Raw genomic sequence first — 24474 nt, forward strand, 5'->3', positions numbered from 1 at the left:
CCTCCCCCTAACCAAGCAGGTGATCCACCCTTTACCTATGTGGAAAAAATAGAATGGTTAAGAGCATAACTTACAACGGTTTACAACAGTCAAGTGTGCAGCACGGAAATACGGATATATAATAATATAACTTACCAAATGAAAAAACGCAACCTACCTGACACGCCCCAATCGACAAGTCCACATGTCACATAACAACAAGGAACTATACAATTGTGCAAACTAGCGAGCCCCCATGTCATGTACAAAGGTCTGATGACCACACAAAATAGTAACTGGAGCCGGCTGCACATGAACAAAAAACAGCCTCTCTCAGTAAATGCTTTCAAAACAGTCCCGGACAGGTAGGTAATAAACAAAGACGTTTTCAAATGGTAAATAATATTTATTGTAGCGGGACTTGAAACCCACTGCTTTTCCCAAAGGGAAGATTATGTTTATTTTAGAGGGGATTTAAACCCAGAACACACACAAAGGGAAAAAGGTAAGGGGAGAACAAACAAGGTAAGAATAAATAAACAAACTAGATTAGCGTCCACCGACACTAACCAACCAGCCAGAGGTTGGTACTGGGAACCACCCAGCCAAAACGTACCAAAGGTACAAGTCCACACAAAGTGGCAATGGCATACAGTTTACAAATACATATATATATACAGTTCCACTTAAAGGGAACAATAGCAAAAGGGCAGCAAAGTATCACTCCACACTCAGTGGAAAATAGGCGCAAAGGCCAACAAGAGGATACTCACTCAGGTAGAGAAGTGGCACATAGGCCAACAATATATATGAACACACAGTACTTGGTCCACCCAAAGAGGTAAATAAGCACAATAATAATCCCACACAACAGTGGAAAACAATGGCAACCCCACTCCACTCTGGTCACTGGCAATTGACAGAATGAGGCGCCCCGATGTGTGTCACCTCCCACTCTATTAACCACCCATCTCCACTGCCTATCCGAAGGTGCACCAATCAGGCGCAACCAATCCAATCAGGGAGATGAGTGGCATCTGTGGAACAGAAACAGTGATTAGGAGATGACACAACATCACACATACAAAACACAACACACACATATACTAACCTGTGAGATGGCGCTGCTCCGACCGGCTGCCTTTCTGTTCGCTCCGTCGAGACTGTGCTTACTTTTGTTAATATTTATAGTTTTAAGAGTTTTGTCTGTACCAACAGTAGGTGCATTTAATGTGTATGACCGTCAGTCACTTATAGACATCGGATTACGGGAAACTTACCGATTGGATTACTCACTGGATAAGCTTTCCGAACCGCAACAATGGCCTGTGGAGATTCTCAGGAAAATGGGACCAGAGCCCGACCCCAGGAACAAAGGAACCAGACGGCGTGGGAAGAGAGCTGGGATCCGTAACAGGCTGAGATCCAGACGACACCGAACGCCATTACCCAGTATATTGCTAGCCAATGTACAATCAATTGACAATAAACTGGACGATATCCGAGCAAGGATTCAATACCAAAGAGACGTTAGGGACTGCAACGTTCTCTGCTTCACCGAGACGTGGCTCACGCCGGACGTCCCAGACCACGCTATCCAACCGGCCGAACACTTCTTCATCCACCGCAAGGATCGAACAGCAGAATCCGGTAAACAGCGGGGAGGTGGAATAGCCTTCATGTTGAACAACAATTGGAGCGATCCAACTAACGTGAAGGAATTATCCAACCACTGCTGCCCAGATCTGGAATATATAACCATCAAGTGTCGTCCTTTCTTCCTCCCGAGGGAGTTAACGGCGATCGTCCTGATCGGAGTGTATATTCCACCGCAAGCCAGTAACAACGTCGCGCTCTCCAGACTCCACAACGAGGTAAATAGAATACAAGCGGCGAACGTTAACGCCGCCATTTTAGTGCTGGGTGATTTCAATAGCGCCAATCTGAGAAAGGTATTACCTGACTTCTATCAGCATGTGACTTGCAACACCAGAGGCGGTAACACCCTAGATCACTGTTACACGCAATTTAAAGGTGGCTACAAGGCTCATTCTGATAGTGGCTTTGGTAAATCAGATCACGCGTCCATTTTCCTTTCACCAAAGTACAAACAGAGAATCAAAAGCACTCCCGTAGTCTCGCGAGAGGTGCAGAAATGGGATTTGACGTCAGAGGAGACACTCCAGGCTGCGTTTGACTGCACAGACTGGAACGTGTTCCGCGACACAGATAACATTAATGTCTACACGGAGACAGTGCTGGACTATGTTTGTACTTTGGTGGAAGAAACAATCCCCACTACCAAAATGAGAGTTTACCCAAATCAAAAACCCTGGGTAGACAAATCCGTCCGTGAAGCTCTGAGAGAGCGCACCAAAGCATACAACGACGGCCTAGTGGCAGGCAACATGAATGACCACAAGGTGGCGCGATACAACGTAAGGAGGACAGTGACAGAGGCCAAACGGCGCTACAGGGATAAAATTGAACTCCAGTTTGAACAAGCTGACTCTAGAGCTATGTGGCAGGGGCTCAAAACGATGACAGACTACAAAGGCGCCTCCCTCAAACTGAACAGTGACATCTCCTTAGCAAATGACCTCAATACCTTCTATGCGAGGTTTGATGCTGGTAATAACAACACCAGCCCACAAGCCACGGCAATGGGGGGGGGGGGGGTCTGCTGCTGATGGAGACTCAGTGTTCAGGGTAACAGAGCATGAGGTGAGGCGGACCTTTAAAAAAGTGAATATCAGGAAGGCAGCAGGTCCGGACGGCATCCCCGGCCGCGTCCTAAAAGTCTGTGCCGACCAACTAGCCCCGGTATTCACTGACATATTTAACCTGTCCTTAGAACAGGCTGTCATCCCCACCTGCCTGAAGAAGTCCACTATTATCCCTGTACCCAAAAAATCCAAGCCTGCTTGCCTCAACGACTACCGCCCTGTAGCTCTCACCTCCATAGCCATGAAGTGCTTTGAGAAGCTATTAAAGGGCTACATCTGCTCCTCCCTCCCCATCAACATGGACCCCCTGCAATTTGCATACCGCCCCAACAGGTCCACGGAGGACGCCATAGCCCATGTGCTGCACACAGCAGCATCACACCTGGACAAGAGGCAGGGGAACTATGTGAGAATGCTATTCATCGACTACAGCTCGGCATTCAATACCATAGTCCCCTCCATACTCATAGCCAAGCTCAGGGACCTGGGCTTGAACTATGACCTCTGCCAGTGGGTCTTGGACTTCCTGACTGGCAGACCCCAGGTGGTGAGAGCAGGCAACTGCACCTCCTCATCCATCACCCTCAACATAGGGGCCCCCCAGGGCTGTGTTCTGAGTCCCCTCCTCTACTCCCTGTACACACACGACTGTGTGGCTCAGCGGAGTAGCAATACAATCATCAAATTTGCTGACGACACAGTGGTGGTGGGCCTGATCTCTGCCAACGACGAGAGGGCCTACCTGGAAGAGGTCAAGGTCCTGGCGGGATGGTGCCAGGAAAACAGCCTCTCCCTGAACGTCAGCAAAACAAAGGAGATGATTGTGGACTTCAGGAGGTCGGGGGTCAAGGACTACAGCCCCCTCAGCATCGACGGGGCACCGGTTGAGAGAGTCAACAGCTTTAAGTACCTCGGAGCCTACATATCCGAGGACTTGACATGGACCACACACATTGACAGTGTTGTGAAGAAGGCACGACAACGCCTCTACTTCCTCAGGCGCCTAAGGAAGTTCCAAGTCAGTCAGAAGATCCTTAAGAACTTCTACTCATGTACAATAGAGAGCATCTTGACTGGCAACATCACCTCCTGGTTTGGGAATAGCACTGCACAAGACCGAAGCAGACTACAAAGAGTGACACGTTCAGCCGAACGCACAATTGGAGGGGGGCTCCCCACCCTCCAGAACATTTACAACAAGCGTTGCAAGGGCAAGGCTAAGAGAATCATTAAAGACTCCAGTCACCCGAACAACTGCCTCTTTGAACTGCTGCGGTCAGGCAAGCGATACCGGAGTCTCAAGGCGAGCACAGAAAGACTCAGAAGAAGCTTCTATCCCCAGGCCATCAGACTGCTTAACGAACAATGAACACTACACAACAACAACCACCAAACGCACATAGCACACACATCCACACGCACACACTCACTTTAAACAGACACACTGTAGCACCCACTCCACACACTTTATAGCACACACCCACTTTAAACAAACACACTGTAGCACCCACTCCCCACACTTTATATTTATTGATGAAGGATTGCACTACAACTCGTACACCTTACTGTAAATTGTACCTAAACTGTACCTCATCCCATTTCTGCTTTGCACTATATAGTACTGTACATTAGTACACTGCATAGTATTGTATATTATATGGTAACTCAGAACATTGTACATATGTCTATACCGAACACTGTGACCTCATTTTCTTCTTCTAAATTACATGCTATACTATGTTATTTGATACTATCTTGTCTAGCACAGTCTCTGGAGCGTAACAGTAAGAAGCATTTTGTATGAAAGTATTCTGTACTTCTGTATGACAACTATTAAAGAAACTTGAAAACTTGAAACTGATGTTCAGATGGTGTCATAAATACAGTAATAATGGTAATGACCAACCCACGTACCCATGTACGTCACAGTTGCCTAAAGTGTTCACGCAGCCGGGACAGCTGGAGAAGTCTTATCAGCTCTGTGGTTCGTCCGCTCTTTATCTTTATCTTTATTACGGATCCCCATTAGTCATCACCGCAGCAACAACTAGTCTTCCTGGGGTCCACACACAAAAACAGTACATACATACATAACATTATAGTAGCATACATTTAAAAATATATTCCAATATTCCTACATATTAAAATAATTCCAAATAGTATTACAGTACACAAACAGAGTATCAGATCACAGAAAATACAATAAAAGGGATTAAACTCTCAGACAGTCATATCTTTACAGTGTAAACTACAGTATATGTGTTTTTCTTTAATGTAAACTAATTTCTTTTTCTCTCAATGCTCTTTTCAAATTATTTTTAAAACGTATCTTACTGGTTATCCGAGTAAGATGTACTGGCAGTTTATTCCAATATGACATGGCTCTATATAACACAGTTTTCTTTGCTGCATTGGTTTTTGGTAGTAGCAGTGTGAACGTTTCCCTACAGGCATGCCTAGTATTATACTTATGTCGATGATGTGTACATGTTAGCTGTGAACAGATAGGTTCTCTTGAAATATATATATTCCTCTCTCTTCTCTCTGGAATTTGTTTTGGCTGGCAGGCATTTCCAGAAGGGAAAAATGCCACGTCGTCATCATCCATTTCAAGTCTATTTAGTTTTGAGTAGTAGCCGAGTGAATTTTGACACCTCCGTCCAAAATGACTGAATGCACCCCTGTTGGTCCTCTGCGTGAAACGCAGCAAGTGTCTTAGACAGTTCATTGAGGCAGGTCCTTTGCGTGGCAAACGGATCCAAAATCTTCTTATAGCAATCCAAAATCTTCTTATAGCATAGCCAACCACATAACGCAAGTGCTCCAAAGCCGAGTAGCATGAATGCGATAATCCAAATGTCCTCCACGTCTTCAATTTCCAGGGGGAATAGGCATGCACTACGCCACGCACCCCAGCTGTCGATTTGGTCGCCAGATTGAAATGTTCCTTGTGGGCAGAGAGAGTCAACCTTCTCCTGCTTTCTTGACGAAAATATGCGATCCACTACTGAAAGTGACCAGCTAATTAGATCCATATAGAGTTGATTTGAGTAGAATCCGACAAGCGGCACGAAGCACAGAGAGTAGCAGATAGCAGGTAGGAGAGGAGCGGAGAGGAGCGCGAGGAGGATGCGACTGTTATAACCAAAAATGTAAACCATTGATTTCTTACACCACCCTGCCCACCTTCTCCACCCTGCCCACCCTCTCAGACTTCTGTTAGCCATAGCAACGTCTCTCTCTCTCTATCTATCTATCTATCTATCTATCTATCTATCTATCTATCTATCTATCTATCTATCTATCTATCTATCTATCTATCTATCTATCTATCTATCTATCTATCTATCTATCTATCTATCTATCTATCTATCTATCTATCTATCTATCTATCTATCTATCTCTCTCTTTTTCTCTTTCTCTTTCTCTTTCTCTTTCTCTTTCTCTTTCTCTTTCTCTTTCTCTTTCTCTTTCTCTTCTCTCTCTCTCTCTCTCTCTCTCTCTCTCTCTCTCTCTCTCTCTCTCTCTCTCTCTCTCTCTCTCTCTCTCTCTCTAAAATAATGGCAGTGAGTTTGTGAAGTGTGTGTCAGTGGGGGGGTGTTCTTAGTCCAGGTTCTGTGGTGGCAGAGTGAGAGCGGGGGGAGAGCTGTGAGAGAGTTCAGCTTCCTGACAGCCTGGTGTATGACCCTGTCTTTTAGTCTGCTGGTCCTGGCTCCTCATTCTCCTCCCGGAGGAATGTCTGACTCACTAAAAGTGTGTCTGACTCTTAACCACCAAAACCTGCACGTATGACGTATATCATGCCAGTCAGGGTACCTTGTGTATACTGTTTACTTTTACTCCTACTCATAGTATATATTCAGATTTAAATGTTGTATTGCCTATGTAACTGAGGGGTACAATTCCCTGACTGTATTGTTAGATATGATACTTACTACCACTACCTCTTGTACTTTAGACTCTGGCCACCCAGTACTAGGTATAAATAATTATGATAAACACTCCCACCTGATGAAACGGATCCAACACAAATGTACCAAGTCGAAAGTCTGCGTTTAATAATAATACATAGCAAAAGGTATGTACAACGATCACTTAATTACATTTATGATTTGAAATAGTATGCACTTTTATGGCAAATGAGTATTCGTAGGTAGATCAATATCGAATGTCCAATCTCTGATTGCGCAGGAAGCAAATATACAACCTGGAATATTTAGGGAACAATAGCAATGATACTTGAATGATTATATAGCTGGATACACTAGGGGGAGGTTCCGACTGCTTGTAGGACAGCTGGAGGGGGGGGGGTAGAGTCTGGCTGTATCCCGTCTGGCCGAGGGTATCCTGGGAGAGCCCACAGTCGTGCGACCCGGTGCCCAGCGATCCTCGATCCACAGATGAAAGCAGTTGGACTCTCTGTGGCCGGCGTCCTCCGGTCCACGATGGAGAGACGTGAGGCGACCTCGTCGTGTAGAGCGTCTTCTCACCTGTCGTCCTCTCCGGGGGGGGTATTTCCAACACACCGCAGTGTTGGCCTTTATCCATAGAATAATCAAAGTACTCAAAGCATAATCCAAGCCGGGGAAGGCTAGCCGTCGTCGGTAGAATAATCCAATATACAGGTCCACTCGCTCTTTGGCCTGGAGCTCCTCGGGTGCAGCTTCACGTGGGGTCAACCACCCTGGATAAGCGTCCAGCTGATGCCCGAAACGATGGGGGTGCTGATTACTATAGAACTCTTACCGCACGAGGCACTACATATGAATAGACTATTATTAGCTTAATAGAATACGTCCAACTCGACGATATAGTGCCAAATATGACTATTCAAATATTAATATACACGATGTCTCAATGCCGATACTGGGCCGAATTGGCCTTACTGCCCACACGTGGTTCGCGGGGAGGCTTTTGCGTCTGTCACTCTGTTGGAGGGTAAGGAATTGGACTAAAAGAAAGCTCTACTTTAATAGCGCAGTATATATACGCACTATGAACAAATAGTACCATTAGTGGTGCGGTAGACATATTCCTACGCGGAACTAGGACTTGTCCATACATGTTGAGCGGTACGATTGAACCTGGTCTGAGGGGTATGGCGACCTGGCACCAAGGTCTCGTCCAATGGTAGAATGGAGACTATTATGGGATGTTCAGTAGACTAGAAGGGATATTCAATGCATATTGTACAAGGAATATACAAGGGATATCAGGGGATATACAAATACAATTAAATATATATATATAAATAAATATATATATTCGGTTTAATCTGATCCTTCAGAACAGCCGCCCCCTAATTGGTCCCAACCCAATTAGTTAAGCAGAGACAGATTAACCGCACTGTCTACCACTCAAGGGTTCGCTGTAAGGGTCAGTCAACTCACAAAGTCATAGAGTCATGGTCATCATCGATTGTGTCTGGGAGTCGGGGCAGTTCTATGAGCCTCGCCACAGGACGGGTGTAAATGCGCCCCTGGACGAGTACTTCAGCTGCTCGGACCTTGCCATCGGCACCGGTGATCACTTTGCTTACGCGGCCAGCCGGCCACATAGCTCTGGGTAGTGACTGGTCAATAATCATGACGACTGTTCCTTCCGTCAAATTGTCTCTCTCTTTTACCCACTTCTGGCGGGTCTGTAGAGACGGTAGGTAGTGCAGTAGGAAACTGCTCCAAAACTTGTCGGCTAATACTTGGCTGTACCTCCACATTCGTCGGCCGTTCGCTTCTTCAGGCCGGTACATTGTCTGGGGTAACGCGGGATCTAGCCGCCCCATCAGGAGGGTGTTGGGGGTGACTGGGTCGACATCTGCTACATCACTGGAGACGTAACCGAGGGGCTTTGAGTTCAATACTCCCTCAATCTCCGTGAGGACTGTCATTAGGACTTCTTCCGCCACAGTCTGGGCCCCCAGTACTGCGTACAGGGCTGTCTTTATAGAACGTACTTCTCGTTCCCAAGTTCCACCGAAGTGGGGTGCGTTTGGGGGGTTGAATTGGAAGTCAATCTGGGCTGGAGCGAGGTGGGTCTTAAGTTCTGGGCCCATAGCTTGGAAGCTCTCCCTCAGCTCTCTTTCTCCGCCTTTGAAGTTTGTCCCGTGATCGGACAATAATGTAGACGGTTTTCCTTTCCGTGATGTGAATCTTCGGAAGGCCATAAGGAATGAGTCTGCGCTCATGGTCGGAAGGAGCTCGATATGTATCGCTCTGGTGGTCATGCATTTGAATACAATACCCCACCGCTTCTCGGTGCCTCTTCCTTTCTTTATGTGCAGCGGGCCAAAACAGTCCATGCCTGTTGAGTGGAATGGCTTGTCGCCGAGTCGGAGGCGACATGGAGGTAGGTCAGCCATCCGTGGTATGCTGGGCTGCGCGCGCCACTTTCGGCAGTCTAGACAGGTTCGCTGGAAGCGTCGCACCGCCTCTCTTCCTTGAAGTATCCAGTAACGACGTCTGATTTCCGCGAAGACTCTCTCTGCTCCTGCGTGGTGTACATCCTCGTCGTATTTCTTTATAATCAGCTCTGTGACCTTGTGTCGGCTGTTCAATACGATCGGGTACTTAATGTCATCCGGTAAATTGGGGGCTCTCCGCAGGCGACCACCCACTCTGATGAGGGTATGTGTGTCACTCTCGGGGGCCAGATGAATCAATCTGCTGTCTGATGGGACGGGCTTTCCTCCCTGTAGACAGTCTAGTTCATCGGGGAACGAGTCTCTCTGGGCTCGTTGCAGTAGAAGCAGTTCTGCTTCCTCGTAGTCAGCTGCTGACATATCAGCGGGGGACTTAATCTCTGGGTGGTGCCGCAGGAATGTCCGTTGCTGCGCACTCTCTATGGTAATGCAATCGTCTATGTTGGGGTCTGCGGAGACAACAGTGCTCAATCCACAGAACATGGGTTTCTTATTCTCAGCCTCCTCGTCACTTGCTTCCCTCGGGGTGGGCGTGGGCCAATCTCCTTCCGGGAGCTTGAGGAATGCTGGTCCGTCACTGTAGATGTTATGACGGGTTAAGTCATCTAGGGGCATTCCCCGGGTGATGACGTCAGCTGGGTTGTGTTTTGTATCAACATAGCGCCAGTTTGCTTCTCCGGTTAACTCTCCGGTTAACTCTTGAATCTCAGTGACTCTGACTCCCACGAAGACTTTGTATTTGCATGAATCCGATTTGATCCAGGCGAGTACTGTCGTGGAATCTGACCACAGGATTGTTCTATGCACCGGAATGGTGAGCTCACGTTGGATGAGCGTGGCTAGATGCGCTCCTGCGAGGGCTGCGCAGAGCTCTAGACGTGGGATAGACTGTTGCTTGCGTGGGGCTATTCTCGAGCGGGCGAGGATGAATGCTGTGTAGATCTCTCCCCCCTCTTCTTGGGCCCGCAAGTAGGCTACTGATCCGTAGGCGACCTCGGAGGCGTCACTGAAGACGTGTAAATCCATTTTACATGTCTCTGGCCTCACCGTGGGTGGGAAGTAGCTTCGGCGTATATTAACGCCTGGGAGTGAGTGGAGTTCCATCTCCCACTCTCTCCAGGTGGATGCAAGGTGTGCGGGAATGGGGTTGTCCCAGCCCTGGTCCTTGTCCCACAATGCTCGTACAATCATCTTTGCCCTGGTGGTGTACGGTAGTATACATCCTAACGGGTCATATTGTCGGGCGAGTGTTCTGTACACACTCCGTCTGGTGGTCGGTATTGCCGTCGACCTTCCCTGCTCCGTGGTCAGGGGTTTGTGTCTATAGTGGAGCGAATCTGTTTTGAAGCGCCACACTAGTCCTAGTGTCATCTCTTGGGCTTCTCCTGGGATTGTGGCCATCCAGGTCTCGCTGCTCGCTGCCTTGTCCGCGGAGGAGAGGCTGCGCAGTACGTGCGGATCGCTGCTGGCCCACTGCCTGAGATCAAAGCCGCCTTTGATCAGAGAGGCGCGGAGTTTAAGTAGGAGAGCCTCGGCTTCTTCCTGGGTCGAAACGCTTTGTAGACAGTTATCTACGTAGAAGCTGTTCTTCACACTGTGTCGGACCTCTTCGTCCGCTGCTGGGTCCTCTGCGACATGTCTCTGTAGTGCAAATGTAGCACAGCATGGGCTGCATGTAGTTCCGAAAGGGAGGACTTCCCATTGGTAGATGGCTGGGTGCTCATCTCCTGGCCTCTCTCTCCATAGGAACCGCAACAGGTGCTTGTCCTCCTCTACTAATCTCACCTGCAGGAACATCCCTTTGATATCCCCGCTGATAGCCACCTTGTCCTGGCGGAAGCGGAGTAGTACGCCCAGTAGGGAGGGGCCGAGTGTAGGACCGGGCAATAGCTCTTTATTCAGATTTTGGGATCCGATCTGGTAGCTGCAGTTAAACACGATGCGGTCTTTGCCGTTGTGATGAACCTTGTGGTGGGGCACGTACCACGATTCAGTCGTCTGGTCGGCCTCTTTAATGTCAATCTTTGTGACGTGTCCCGCTGTGATGAGCTTCTCAATCTCAGCGCGGTATACACTTTCTTGGGCGGGGTCCTTGGCTAAGCGCCGCTCTGTGTTTAGTAGGTACCGCTCTGTGGCGTCTTTCTTTGCGTGAAAGGTAGGCATCCCTTCCCGCCGCAGGAGTGGCGTGGCGTATCTCAACACGCCGCTGACTGGGACTCTCTTTGTTCCCGTCTCGAGGAGGTTAATGGCGTAGATGTCGTCTTTAGAGCGAATGTCTTTCTTTTCGTTCTTAAAGGGCATTTGTTCTAAGGTCCATAGCCTCTCTACATGCTGCAGGAGTGCGGTGTCTCCCTCTGTGACTCGGGAGTGGAGACAGCTAGTGGCTGTGGTTCGGTTGAGAGATTTGGCGAGTGGGCCTTGGAGAGTCCATCCTAGGCGGGTCTCGACTGCTGCAGGACAGCCTCTGGGTCCGGTATGAACCCGGTCTATCGGGACAATGAGGTCTGCATGGTCGGAGCCTATCAACAGTGTCGGGGTAGCACCGTCTATGAGTGGGATCGGTAGCTTGCGTAGATGTACATATTTCTCCATCAGCTTGGCTACGGGGTATGTGTACCGCGACAGTCCTATTTCTTGGCTGGTGAAAGCGTCTGTAATCCTGTACCGTCGCTCGGGCTGGCCGCTTGCTGCGATAGAGAATGAGACATTCTCGCCCTTTATCGTTTTCAAATCTCTTCTTATTGTCCGAATTGTCATTTGGTTTTCGCTCCCCCGCAGCCCTAGCTGGGCCGCAGCGGACGCGAGCAGAAGGGTCTTCTCTGACCCGTCATCAAGGACGGCGTAAGTGTCCATGACTTTATTCTGGTAGCTCAATGTCACACGGACTACCTTTAGGAGCACTCTGGCTCCGCTGCTGCTGGCGGGGTCGATGTACATGACGCTTGCTTTGCTGCTGGATGGTGCGGGTGGAGGCCGCCGTCTGTTACTGTCGTGGAGTATGTCCAGATGGGCTCCATCGCACCGACTGCACTTTTTCTTTAAGCGGCATTCGGCTGCCATGTGTGATCGCGCACAGCGAAAATAGCGTCTGTTGGACTTTATCCATTGACTCGCTTCCTCCGCATTCATCTTGGGGAATGAGTCACATTGTGACAGCCAGTGTTCTTTCTCACAGTAGGGGCACACTATCTTCCACTTCTCCTTTCTTGAGGGGGTACTGTGGCTCCTACTGCTTGGCACTGACTCCGATTGGTGCATGACAGTCACCGATCTTCTTCCATCATTTAGTCTCCTGGTTCCTTCTCTGGAGCCAGGGGTGCTCCGTCCGAATGTATCTAGCCGTAAGCTGCTGACTTCTCTCGCCAGGAAGTCGGCTAGATCGAGGAGGTTCGGTTCGGGGCCATTAGGGTCTCGGTGGTCTCTCTGCCGCCTAAAGCGCTCCTGTCGGGCGGGCGGTAGCTTCTCCAAGATCCTCTCTACATTTGAGTTGGCGTATAGTTCATGCCTACAGACGCAGCGCTCAAAAATCAAACCAATTCTGCTGCTTGTCTGCTGCTTGTTGCTGCTTGTGTGCCACTTAAGTCTACTCAGGTGTTAATTTTCCGGGGGTGTTGGCTGGGGGAACAAAGGGAGGGTAGTTAACTTAAGTGCTTCCCCAGGGAGGGGGTCGGGGGCTACTGCCCTCAGACCCCCAAAATAATTTGTATATGGGCAGTCTGACTTGGGGTACTGACCATATATTAGTGTTGCAATGCATGATAAGTAAACAGTGAAAAAAGCTAAGAAATCCGATGGGGCTGGGACATTTGGGACGAATACAAATGTAAGATGAAAATCTGCCCAGCCTGTGGGAGGAAGTGGAGGTGTGAAATCTGGCCCGGTCAAGAACAATAGAGGAGTGGTAGAGAGTGGTAGAGAGGCATGAGAGGTTTGAGTTTTGAGTGCTGTATCTGTACCCTTTTCCCTCTGCGCTCCCAGCATCCCTACCAGGGACTGCACTCTGATGGACAGGTCGTCCAGTGCTCGATTGTCTGTTGCTGGGGGTAGGCGGTCGATGTGCCTGATCTCCTGGATCACGTAATCCCATATACGTCCATATCTCTGGTCCAACGCTACCAGCGCTGCGGTGTATGGGGTCGTGGAAGTGGCGTAGGCGAGCGCTATGTTGTGCGCGCGGGGTACCTTTAAATGCTTCAGTAGTATCGCGTATTTATGACGTTCATCAATGACATCCACCAACATTGTCTCCAGACACATGCGGAGCTCCGTATACTGGGCCCGGTTCTCCTGGGTGAAGTCTGGTACCATAGGTGTGCCAATGTATGACGCGGATTGTTGATACATCGGCGAGCGTTGGGGGAGAGGCCTCCTAGGCGAGTCTCCTCCTGCTCCTTGGCGTGGGCTGGTACCGGCTGTGTACCATGGCCCGCTGGTCCAGGTGCTGTTCCTCGGTGCGGGTCGTGCGTCGTGCTCACCCGTGAATAGCGTCGGGGGTCTGTAGCGCAGCTCCGCGGGAGTATAGCCTGGGCTGTACTGGACCTCCTGGTCCGGTAGAGTACTGTGCTGTCGTCGGGCGTGGTTCTCCTCCTCTTCCTCTTCGTCTTCCGTTAGGTCATCCAGGGCTTGTAGTCTCTGATTTAGCCTCTCCGCAGTGTATGCTGCTCCTTCCCGGTGGCTGGGTCTCGCTTGGACCGGTTGGGGAAGGGGGTCTGCGGGGGGTATAAACCTCGTCTGTTGGTCAAGTTCAGGGTCGCTTACTCGGCTAGGGGATGCCGCCCTGGAGTGATGTCTAGACGAGTTCCTGGAGCCTCTGGTGGAGGGAGGGGGTGTTGTCCTTCTGATCAGCTGTTCTATTAGTTGCGCTTGTGCTCTGTCGCACTCGGCTTCGCGCTTGGTGAGATCCGATTCTCTCTGGGCACCGGTGGCGGCGCGCTGGGCGTCGGCCCGGTCTCTTGCCATATTCTCTTCCATCTGAATGCGTCTTATTTCCAGGCGTATGTGCTCTTCTTCGCTCCGTTGCTGTATCTGCAATCGATCGCGTTCACCCTGGAGTCTATCGCGTTCAGTAGAGGCTTTCAGGCTGACGAGGAATGCCTGCTGTAGTGTCCTCTCTGCCTCGCTGGGAGAAGACGGTTGTATAGGGGAGCCGTCCCTTGGGGTACTCCGTGCGGAGTCTTGGAGCTCTATCTCCACGGTGCTCTCCTCATCTTCTTCCGTGCCGAGTTCTCTCTCGGTAGTGTTGTCTTCCTCCCGGGACTCGTCAGGGACTACTTCTTCGGTATTGGCGGGGTGTAAAGTCATGTCTGGTTCCCCCTGGTCCCCACCGTGAGCTGGGTCAGTTACGTTAGAACCCATAGGGGCCTCTATGGTCGGGGTAGCCTGGTCGTTAGGGTTAGACATAATTTTACTTTCTAGTTTTACCGCGTTTACTGTTGGTAGAAGACTAGGTTGTTGACTGACAGCGTAAGCCTCTAGGTACTGAGGGAGCTGTCGTTTGCGCCGCGGGCGTTGTTGGTTAGGAGGATCGTTTCGTGGAGTGTTCATCATAGGCCATTTTAATATTAATAACACTATATTAATATTACACTGATTACCCTCCGGCTCGAAGGACCAATTGTAACTGAGGGGTACAATTCCCTGACTGTATTGTTAGATATGATACTTACTACCACTACCTCTTGTACTTTAGACTCTGGCCACCCAGTACTAGGTATAAATAATTATGATAAACACTCCCACCTGATGAAACGGATCCAACACAAATGTACCAAGTCGAAAGTCTGCGTTTAATAATAATACATAGCAAAAGGTATGTACAACGATCACTTAATTACATTTATGATTTGAAATAGTATGCACTTTTATGGCAAATGAGTATTCGTAGGTAGATCAATATCGAATGTCCAATCTCTGATTGCGCAGGAAGCAAATATACAACCTGGAATATTTAGGGAACAATAGCAATGATACTTGAATGATTATATAGCTGGATACACTAGGGGGAGGTTCCGACTGCTTGTAGGACAGCTGGAGGGGGGGGGTAGAGTCTGGCTGTATCCCGTCTGGCCGAGGGTATCCTGGGAGAGCCCACAGTCGTGCGACCCGGTGCCCAGCGATCCTCGATCCACAGATGAAAGCAGTTGGACTCTCTGTGGCCGGCGTCCTCCGGTCCACGATGGAGAGACGTGAGGCGACCTCGTCGTGTAGAGCGTCTTCTCACCTGTCGTCCTCTCCGGGGGGGGTATTTCCAACACACCGCAGTGTTGGCCTTTATCCATAGAATAATCAAAGTACTCAAAGCATAATCCAAGCCGGGGAAGGCTAGCCGTCGTCGGTAGAATAATCCAATATACAGGTCCACTCGCTCTTTGGCCTGGAGCTCCTCGGGTGCAGCTTCACGTGGGGTCAACCACCCTGGATAAGCGTCCAGCTGATGCCCGAAACGATGGGGGTGCTGATTACTATAGAACTCTTACCGCACGAGGCACTACATATGAATAGACTATTATTAGCTTAATAGAATACGTCCAACTCGACGATATAGTGCCAAATATGACTATTCAAATATTAATATACACGATGTCTCAATGCCGATACTGGGCCGAATTGGCCTTACTGCCCACACGTGGTTCGCGGGGAGGCTTTTGCGTCTATCACTCTGTTGGAGGGTAAGGAATTGGACTAAAAGAAAGCTCTACTTTAATAGCGCAGTATATATACGCACTATGAACAAATAGTACCATTAGTGGTGCGGTAGACATATTCCTACGCGGAACTAGGACTTGTCCATACATGTTGAGCGGTACGATTGAACCTGGTCTGAGGGGTATGGCGACCTGGCACCAAGGTCTCGTCCAATGGTAGAATGGAGACTATTATGGGATGTTCAGTAGACTAGAAGGGATATTCAATGCATATTGTACAAGGAATATACAAGGGATATCAGGGGATATACAAATACAATTAAATATATATATATAAATAAATATATATATTCGGTTTAATCTGATCCTTCAGAACAGCCTATATTTATTGTAACGTAAAATATAACCAATAGGTCATACAGACCCTCATCTGCACCTTTGTTTACACTTGTTTTACACTTACATTTGTTAGTTTATCATATTCTTATATTTCAGATCTAATTGTATTGCCTATATTTATGTCTTTCTGCTATTACAGTTATTGCTTAACTTAACTTAACTTAACCTTAAGTTAACTAACCTTAACTTAACTTGTTGTCTTGTCTTGTCTTAACATACATAACCATCTAGTATATGTCCTGTCCTGTCTTGTCTTGTCTTAACATACATAACCATCTAGTATATGTCCTGTCCTCCTCTCTCAGGTATAAGGTGTATGAATCGTCTGGACGAGGTGCTGACGTTGGTGGACTGCGACCCCACCCTGATCAAGACCGGTAAGTGGGTGGTGCAGAAGTACCTGGAGCGCCCGCTGCTCGTTCACAACACCAAGTTTGACCTGCGCCAGTGGTTCCTGGTCACGGACTGGAACCCTCTGACCGTCTGGTTCTACAGAGAGTGCTACCTCCGCTTCTCCACCCAGCCGTACTCCACCAAGACTCTGGACAGGTGAGACAGGGAGGGGGAGAGTGAGTGGGGGATGTGAGAGGGAGGGAGGAGGAAAACGGAACGCTAGACACGAGGAATAATACAATTTCAAACACTTTTATGTAGATGATGTGCAAAAGCAAGGATGCAAATCGAATCAGAATAGTCCTCATGTAGTGCTGCTGAGTGGCGCAGTGGGCAAGGCGCTCGCCACTAACGCAGGATATGCTGGTATCGAGCCCAGCTCTCTGCGTTGCTACCGGCTTGGCCAGCCGGCAGTGTTAGAGAGTGGGAAAGCCGGTGGGTGGGGATTGGACGTTGTGGACAGCGCCTGTACAGCAGAATCAGGAAGTATCGGGGGCAGCGTCCCTCCACGCGTTACTCCTCGCCACTGAGAGATTGCGCTGTGCAGGTGAAAAGATGCGACAGCTGCCTCCTCGTGTACCGGAGGGGACATGTGATGCAAGGCTTGGTCCTCACTGCGGCCGACCAGTGGGAGGCATAGTCTAGCAACGTTCGAGACAGGGGAGGGGAGAATTGGAAATACGAAATTGGGATGGGAGAAAAATAGAAAAATGGGGAGAAAGCATGGATAAAAAACAAAGAATAGTTCTCATGTGTGTGAATGTTTCTGATTTCATGTGATGTTAATGTACATCTATAATTAGGGGTGCACACTAGGGTTGGGTACTGAACTCTGTACTTTTAAGGGTACCGACTGAACTACAGAGTACCAATTCATCCAAGGAGGGGTCCGGGAGGGGGGGGTTCGAGCTGGAGCATATGTGTGTAGGGTTTTAGAAAATAGGTATTAGGGGTATGTCCTATATAAGCATTTGTATAATTGTTAATTTCGCTGGATATACACTGTATACGGTAAAATATTATTATAGACTTTTTTTTTTGTCTTGTTTCTGTACTTGCATGTCATTTTAACCACCTTGACTGTTAGTTTCATTATGCATTATGTGTTGAGTACTGACTTTTAATCATTTCTGTTTTGCAATAATAAAAAAAAAAAAAAAAAAAAAAAGTACCAATTCATGCTAGATCAATCGGTACCACATTTCGGTACCTTTACATGTTTAGTATAAGAGTGTAATATGCTAAACAAGAGGGATCTTTTTCCACAAATATATATATTACTGTCCCGTCTCTTGGGTCTTTAGAAAGACCAGAGGAGTTTGATCATATTTACTGAGGATGTCCAGATAATGTATAATAGAACACAATACATGTATTTAGTGTGGTGTGTTACAACAATAAATAACAAAACTATAAATAACAAAATAAATAATAATGTTGAAATTGAGATGTTTGGACATTTTTACAACTGAAATCGTTTTTTTGTTATTACAGAGAGAGTTAAGTATCGAAAAAAATTTACCGTTGGTAACTGGTACTGGTACCGGTATTGGTTCAAATGTGAACAGTACCCAACCCTAGTGCACACGCCAATACTGGTTGGTGTCAGGGGATTTCCCCTATACTTAAATTTGATACTAGGAGCCAGTGTTGTAGTCGAGTCACTAAATCTCAGTCCCCAGTGTCACCAAAGAAGAGCCCAAGTCGAGTCCGAGTCAAGTCCCCATTACCCTAGTCCGAGTCCAAGTCCAAGTCATCAAGGTTGAGTCTGAGCTGACATTAAACATAAATGACACAGCGGTCACCATTTCAAAGGGAGTTTATTTACTTTGTGACACAATAGCCAAACAAATGCACTAGCCATCAATATCTTATGCCAAATTATTAGGGCCTATTACAAAAAATATATAATAACTGTATTTATCAATTAACAAGTCTGAGTCCGAGTCTGCACCTTCCGAGTCCGAATGCAGTCAATGCTCAAGTCCAAGTCCAGTCACGAGTCCTGAAAATAAGTCCAGGACTCGGACTCGAGTGCTACAACACTGCTAGGAGCCACGTGTAACATGTCAGAGCAATGGGACTTTGAGTCCTATTTGTCCAGTGACCCTAAACTGAAGGACTATGTCTATAGTGTTCAGTAAAAGCAGTGCACTGAAATTGTACTTGATATATGGACCAATACTGAAGGTTTAGGACACAGAATTGTGAGAGTGGAGGGTGACAGTGACGGAGGCAGTTCCCACCCTACATGTAAAGCTCTGAGTGTCTAGAAAAGCGCTATAGAAATGTAATGATCATTCACTCCTTCATGATCATTAATTCATCCTGCATCTGCACGTGACAAAGCAGCAGGGGTGTGTCCCTATCATCCAGTCAGTGTTGTAGTAGTCGAGTCCGAGGCCAGGACTGATTTTCAAGACTCGTGACTCAGACTTGGACTTGGACTCGATCATTGACTGCATTCGGACTCGGAAAGTGCAGACGAGGACTCAGATTTGTTAATTGATAAATACACTTATTTCTTAATTTTTTATTTTGTAATAAGCCCTAATCATTTGGCATAAGATATTGATGGCTATATTAATACCCTAACATTATTTAATTTCGGTGGTGACCACTGTGTCATTTATGTTTAATGTAGACCCTTTCAGGCGGTCAGGTGGCGTAGCGGAGATTGCGCTCGTCACCAACGCAGGAGACGCTGGGTTCGAGCCCAGCTCTCGGCGTTGCTACCAGCTTGGCTGGCCGTTCACACTAATACAATTGGCAGTATTAGGGGGTGGGAAAGCTGGCGGGTGGGAATCTGGCGTTGTGGACAGCGACGCCTACAGGTCAGGTCTCGGCGCTTGCTAAGCGGGGCAGGACGCGTTACACTTCACCAATGAGAGTCCTCGCTGCCAAGTGTAAAGAGCGTCACTGGCTTGACGGCGCACATCTCGGAGGAAGCGTGCGTTCGACATCAGGACACCCTTGTACCGACTCGTGGGAGAACATGCGTACAACAACCAGGTAGGGGAGGGGGGGAATTGGCACAATGACTAATTGGGACGGGGAGAAAATCAGAGAGAAATAGGAGAAAGAGAAGGTTAAAAAAAGAAAAGAAAAAAATTTAGACCTTTTTTTTGTTTGTATGTCAGCTCTTTGACTGCCAGAGTGGAGTGGACTCAACCTTGATGACTCGGCCTAGGGTAATAATGGGGACTCGACTCGGACTCTTCATTCGTGACTTGGACTCGGACTCTAACACTGGGGACTCGAGACTCGACTCAGACTCAAAACTCGAGATTTAGTGACTCGACTACACTAACACTGCATCCAGTAACTTTTCACTAACACGACCTCCGACCCCCCGCCTCCCCCGTGGTTCTGTGGCAGTTTTGAGGTAGTCCAGGACCAAGGCGGCTGGGTGGCGCAGCGGACATTGCGCTCGTCACCAACGCAAGAGACACCGGTCTCGAATCCGGCTGTCAGCGTTGCCTCCGGCTTGGGCCGGCCGTCATACTAACTCAATTGGCAGAGTCAGCGGGAGGGAAGTCGATGGGTGGTAATCTGGACGTTGTGGACAGCGACTCCTACACTACAGGTCGGTCAGGGCGCCTGCCTAGCAAAGACAGGAGATGGCGGGGGTAGTGTGAGCCTCCCACACGTTACACCTCGCCAATGAGAGTCCGCGCTGGCAGGTGAAAAGATGTGGCTGGCTGCCTCACGAGAGGAAATTGGGATGAGAGAAAAAAGAAATCACAGAAAAAAGGGGGAGAAAAAGTTTAAAAAAATAAAAAATAAAAAGGAGGTAGTCCAGGACCGGATGTTCAAAAGATTGCATCGCTACTGACTGTGGGTCTACTCTGTAGTCATTGAGACAGGTTCTTTTGGTGGTTTTGGGGACTGGGATGATGGTGGATTGCTTAAAGCACTGTGGGACTGAACAGAGTTGTAGGGATGTGTTGTAGATGTCAGTGACTTTATCATCCAGTAACGCTTCACTAACACGACCTCTGACCTCTGACCCTCCCGCAGCTCCGTCCACCTCTGCAACAACTCCGTCCAGAAGCACTTCCTGCCGTCTCAGTGGCGCCACCCGGCGTTACCCGAGGACAACATGTGGTCGTGCTCCGAGTTCCGGGAGTTCCTGCGCGGCCGGGGCCTGGGCGCGGAGTGGGCGGCCACGGTGGTCCCGGGCATGCAGCGGGCGGTGGTGCACGCCCTGCAGACGGCTCAGGACCTGGTGGAGAGCCACAAGGCCAGCTTCGAGCTCTACGGGGCGGACTTCATGCTGGGGCGGGACCTGAGGCCCTGGCTGCTGGAGGTCAACTCCAGCCCCACCATGGCCTGCTCCACGGCCGTGACCGCGCGCCTCTGCCCCGCCGTGCAGCTGGACACACTGCGGGTGGTGCTGGACCGCCGGGCCGACCCCAGTGCCCACACGGGGGGCTTCCAGCTCATCTACAAACAGGTCAGAACCGAGAGGAGCGTGTGTGGCAGGGTGGGAGGAGGTTATCATGACGTGGAGCGTGCGGCAGGGTGGGAGGAGGTTATCTCGACGTGGAGCGTGCGGCAGGGTGGGAGGAGGTTATCTCGACGTGGAGCGTGTGGCAGGGTGGGAGGAGGTTATCTCGGTGTGTTGCGTGTGGCAGGGTGGGAGGATGTTATCTCGACGTGGAGCGTGTGGCAGGGTGGGAGGATGTTATCACGACGTGGAGCGTGCGGCAGGGTGGGAGGAGGTTATCTCGACGTGGAGCGTGCGGCAGGGTGGGAGGAGGTTATCTCGGTGTGGAGCGTGTGGCAGGGTGAGAGGAGGTTATCTCGACATGGAGCGTGTGGCAGGGTGGGAGGTTATCTCGACGTGGAGCGTGCGGCAGGGTGGGAGGAGGTTATCTCGACATGGAGCGTGCAGCAGGGTGGGAGGATGTTATCTCGACATGGAGCGTGCAGCAGGGTGGGAGGAGGTTATCTCGACGTGGAGCGTGTGGCAGGGTGGGAGGAGGTTATCTCGACATGGAGCGTGCAGCAGGGTGGGAGGATGTTATCTCGACGTGGAGCGTGTGGCAGGGTGGGAGGAGGTTATCTCGACATGGAGCGTGTGGCAGGGTGGGAGGATGTTATCTCGACGTGGAGCGTGTGGCAGGGTGGGAGGAGGTTATCTCGACATGGAGCGTGTGGCAGGGTGGGAGGATGTTATCTCGACATGGAGCGTGTGGCAGGGTGGGAGGATGTTATCTCGACATGGAGTGTACGTATATCGACTCCCGACGCCGGGGCGACAGCGGCTTGGGAGGTAGAGGGGTCGTCAGGTAATGCGGGGGTTCCAGGTTCGATTCCCGCTCATCCCGGGCAGCGCGTCGAAGTGTCCTTGAGCAAGACACTTAACCCCTAACTGCTCCCGATGAGTGGGTTGGCACCTCGCATGGTTGCCTCCGCTAATCAGCTAAGACAGTTAAAGGTCGACACACAGTGGTCGGAGATCATCCTTTTAAATCAAAGGAAAAAGCCGTTTTTCCTAGTTCAGAGCAAACTGGAGGACCAACCAGTAGAATACAACGTGTAGAATAGGTTCCAAGATTCCATTCCAACAGTGTTGTGGTGTAAGAGGGAAGTTTACCAATAAGGGGCTTTAAAAATAAACAAATACCAATTATAGTTACGCCTTTCAACCAGAGAAGGCATAAAGGAAAGGTTGGTCCAATTTCACAGTCGAAATTGGATCTATTTCTGTACAGGAAGCCAATTTTCTGCCGGAGCTCGGAAGCAAGACTCTCAATGTTAGAACTGTTTGCTGTAGATATGTGTACTTCATCATAATCAACATTTCTGTCTAGATAGATAACGAGAGAGAGAGAGAGAGAGAGAGGGAGAGAGAGAGAGAGAGAGAGACTTTACCCCTTCTGTTTGTGAATTAAATCGATACTGCAGTTATTCTAAAACATGCAAAATGATAGGACAATATGAACACTACTGTGTTTCATATCAGATAACAGTCTAATTTCAACCCAATTCCAATCACCTGTACATGCATGGGTTTTGTTTCACACACACAGGTGGCGGTTGAAGTCCCTCAGTATGTGGGAGTGAACCTGGTGGTGGAGGGAGCCTCGATAAAGCGGCCCAGGCTGCCATCTCAACGAACCTTCGCCGTTCACCATCCGCCTCTCGCCACCCAGCTCTCTTCAGAGCACCCGCCTTCGGAGGAGGCTGAAAAGACAGCTAAACCGTCCAATCGCAGGCCTTCTGCGGTCGCCACTCACTTCCCCCCGGGCAAAGAGAGGCAATCGGACGGAGCGAAACGGAGGCAGCCGTCGTCGGCGTCTCCTAAGAGGGAGAGCGACGCGAGGACAGCGGACCGGCAGGACGTCCCTGCCGCCGCCTCCGGGTCGTGTCGCAGGCTGGCCCCCGAGCAGTCCTTGTCGGAACCCCAGAAGAGTGCTCGCCGTCTGAGTCTGAGCGGCGGCGGGGTGCCCCTGGTCCCCACGACGTATTCCCTCGTGCCCCTATGCAGCATGTTGAACTCTCAGCCCCGCCCCCGCCTCGTCAGATTCCGGGCGGTGTTGGAACCCCAGCGCAGGGCCCTTCCTCGAGGGCTTCCCTCCCTCGGCTGCGCACTCGCCGCCATGGAGGGGGTCAGCCTGCGCCCCGGGGCCCTGACGGGGGGGGGGCCTGTTCTCTCATCCCGGCCTCCGCAGGCACCGACTCCCTCCCGGCTGCCACGTGTGAGGAGGAGGCGGCGCCGGGAAAACACAAACACTGTGCCCCTGGGTGTTTCAGAGGGGCGGGGGAGGGAGCTCTGTGCAGTAGTGGCGGCGGGGGATTGGTTTTGTGAGATCAACAGTTGAGTCCTTCAGAGGAAGAAGCGTGTAACTCTGTTTTTTAAGTTTTCATATGAACAATGGCTTCAAGCCTAATAAAGGCCTCACACGGAATGGTCGTTCTCTTTTCTTCCAACATGGCTGCCTGTAAACCACTGTAAATAGCTACACTACATTTTGCCAATCATCCCTCCCCACCCTCTCCAACTTCTCCACCCTCTCCACTCTCTACACCCTCTCCACCCTGCCCACTCTCTACACCCTCTCCACTCTCTACACCCTCTCCACTATCTACACCCTCTCCACTCTCTACACCCTCTCCACCCTGTCCACTCTCTACACCCTCTCCACTCTCTACACCCTCTCCACTCTCTACACCCTCTCCACTATCTACACCCTCTCCACTATCTCCACCCTCTCCACCCTGCCCACCCTCTCCACTATCTACACCCTCTCCACCCTGCCCACCCTCTCCACTCTCTACAACTTCTCCACCCTGCCTACCTTCTCCACCCTGTCCACCTTCTCTACCCTGCCTACCTTCTCCACCCTGCCCATCTTCTCCACCATCTCCACTCTCTACAACTTCTCCACCCTGCCTACCTTCTCCACCCTCTCCACCTTCTCCACCCTGCCTACCTTCTCCACCCTGTCCACCTTCTCCACCCTGCCCATCTTCTCCACCCTCTACACTCTCTCCACCCTGCCCATCTTCTCCACCCTGCCTACCTTCTCCACCCTGTCCACCTTCTCCACCCTGCCTACCTTCTCCACCCTGTCCACCTTCTCCACCCTGCCTACCTTCTCCACCCTCTCCACCTTCTCCACCCTGCCCACCTTTTAAAAAGGCATTAAACATACATACAGAAGTGTTTTCTCTTATTCAAAAAACGTTTGTTTATGTTTTGCTCACAGACTTATTTTAATGAGGCAACACACGGGTGGAGTTTGTGTGGAAATTACTATTATTTTGATATTATGTCGTTATTATTGGCTGCAGCTTTGGAGGAAAATAATAACCATCTGAACTAGAAATGTATGTATCCCGTTTCCCCAGCAGGTGGCGACGTAGGACCTAATAATTGACCAGCGAACCAAGCTGGGAACAGCAA

At 49.6% G+C, this 24474-nt stretch overlaps 1 protein-coding gene across 1 annotated transcript in view; it reads left to right on the forward strand.

Annotated features, from left to right (window-relative positions):
• ttll3 (tubulin tyrosine ligase-like family, member 3) overlaps window positions 1-24206 on the forward strand; it is a gene marked incomplete at its 3' end in the record, with an annotated part of 55582 nt that extends 31376 nt beyond the window's left edge. Inside the window, exons 10-13 of the mRNA XM_084315608.1 lie at window positions 16472-16715; window positions 20580-21015; window positions 22598-23367; window positions 23528-24206. Coding sequence (XP_084171734.1) covers window positions 16472-16715; window positions 20580-21015; window positions 22598-23367; window positions 23528-24206 — 2129 coding nt within the window. The remainder of the gene's footprint in view (window positions 1-16471; window positions 16716-20579; window positions 21016-22597; window positions 23368-23527) is intronic.
• Window positions 24207-24474: the final 268 nt, after the last annotated feature.

The sequence above is a fragment of the Notolepis coatsorum genome (assembly GCF_963971535.1).
Source record: "Notolepis coatsorum genome assembly, chromosome: 6".
Classification (NCBI taxonomy): domain Eukaryota; kingdom Metazoa; phylum Chordata; class Actinopteri; order Aulopiformes; family Paralepididae; genus Notolepis; species Notolepis coatsorum.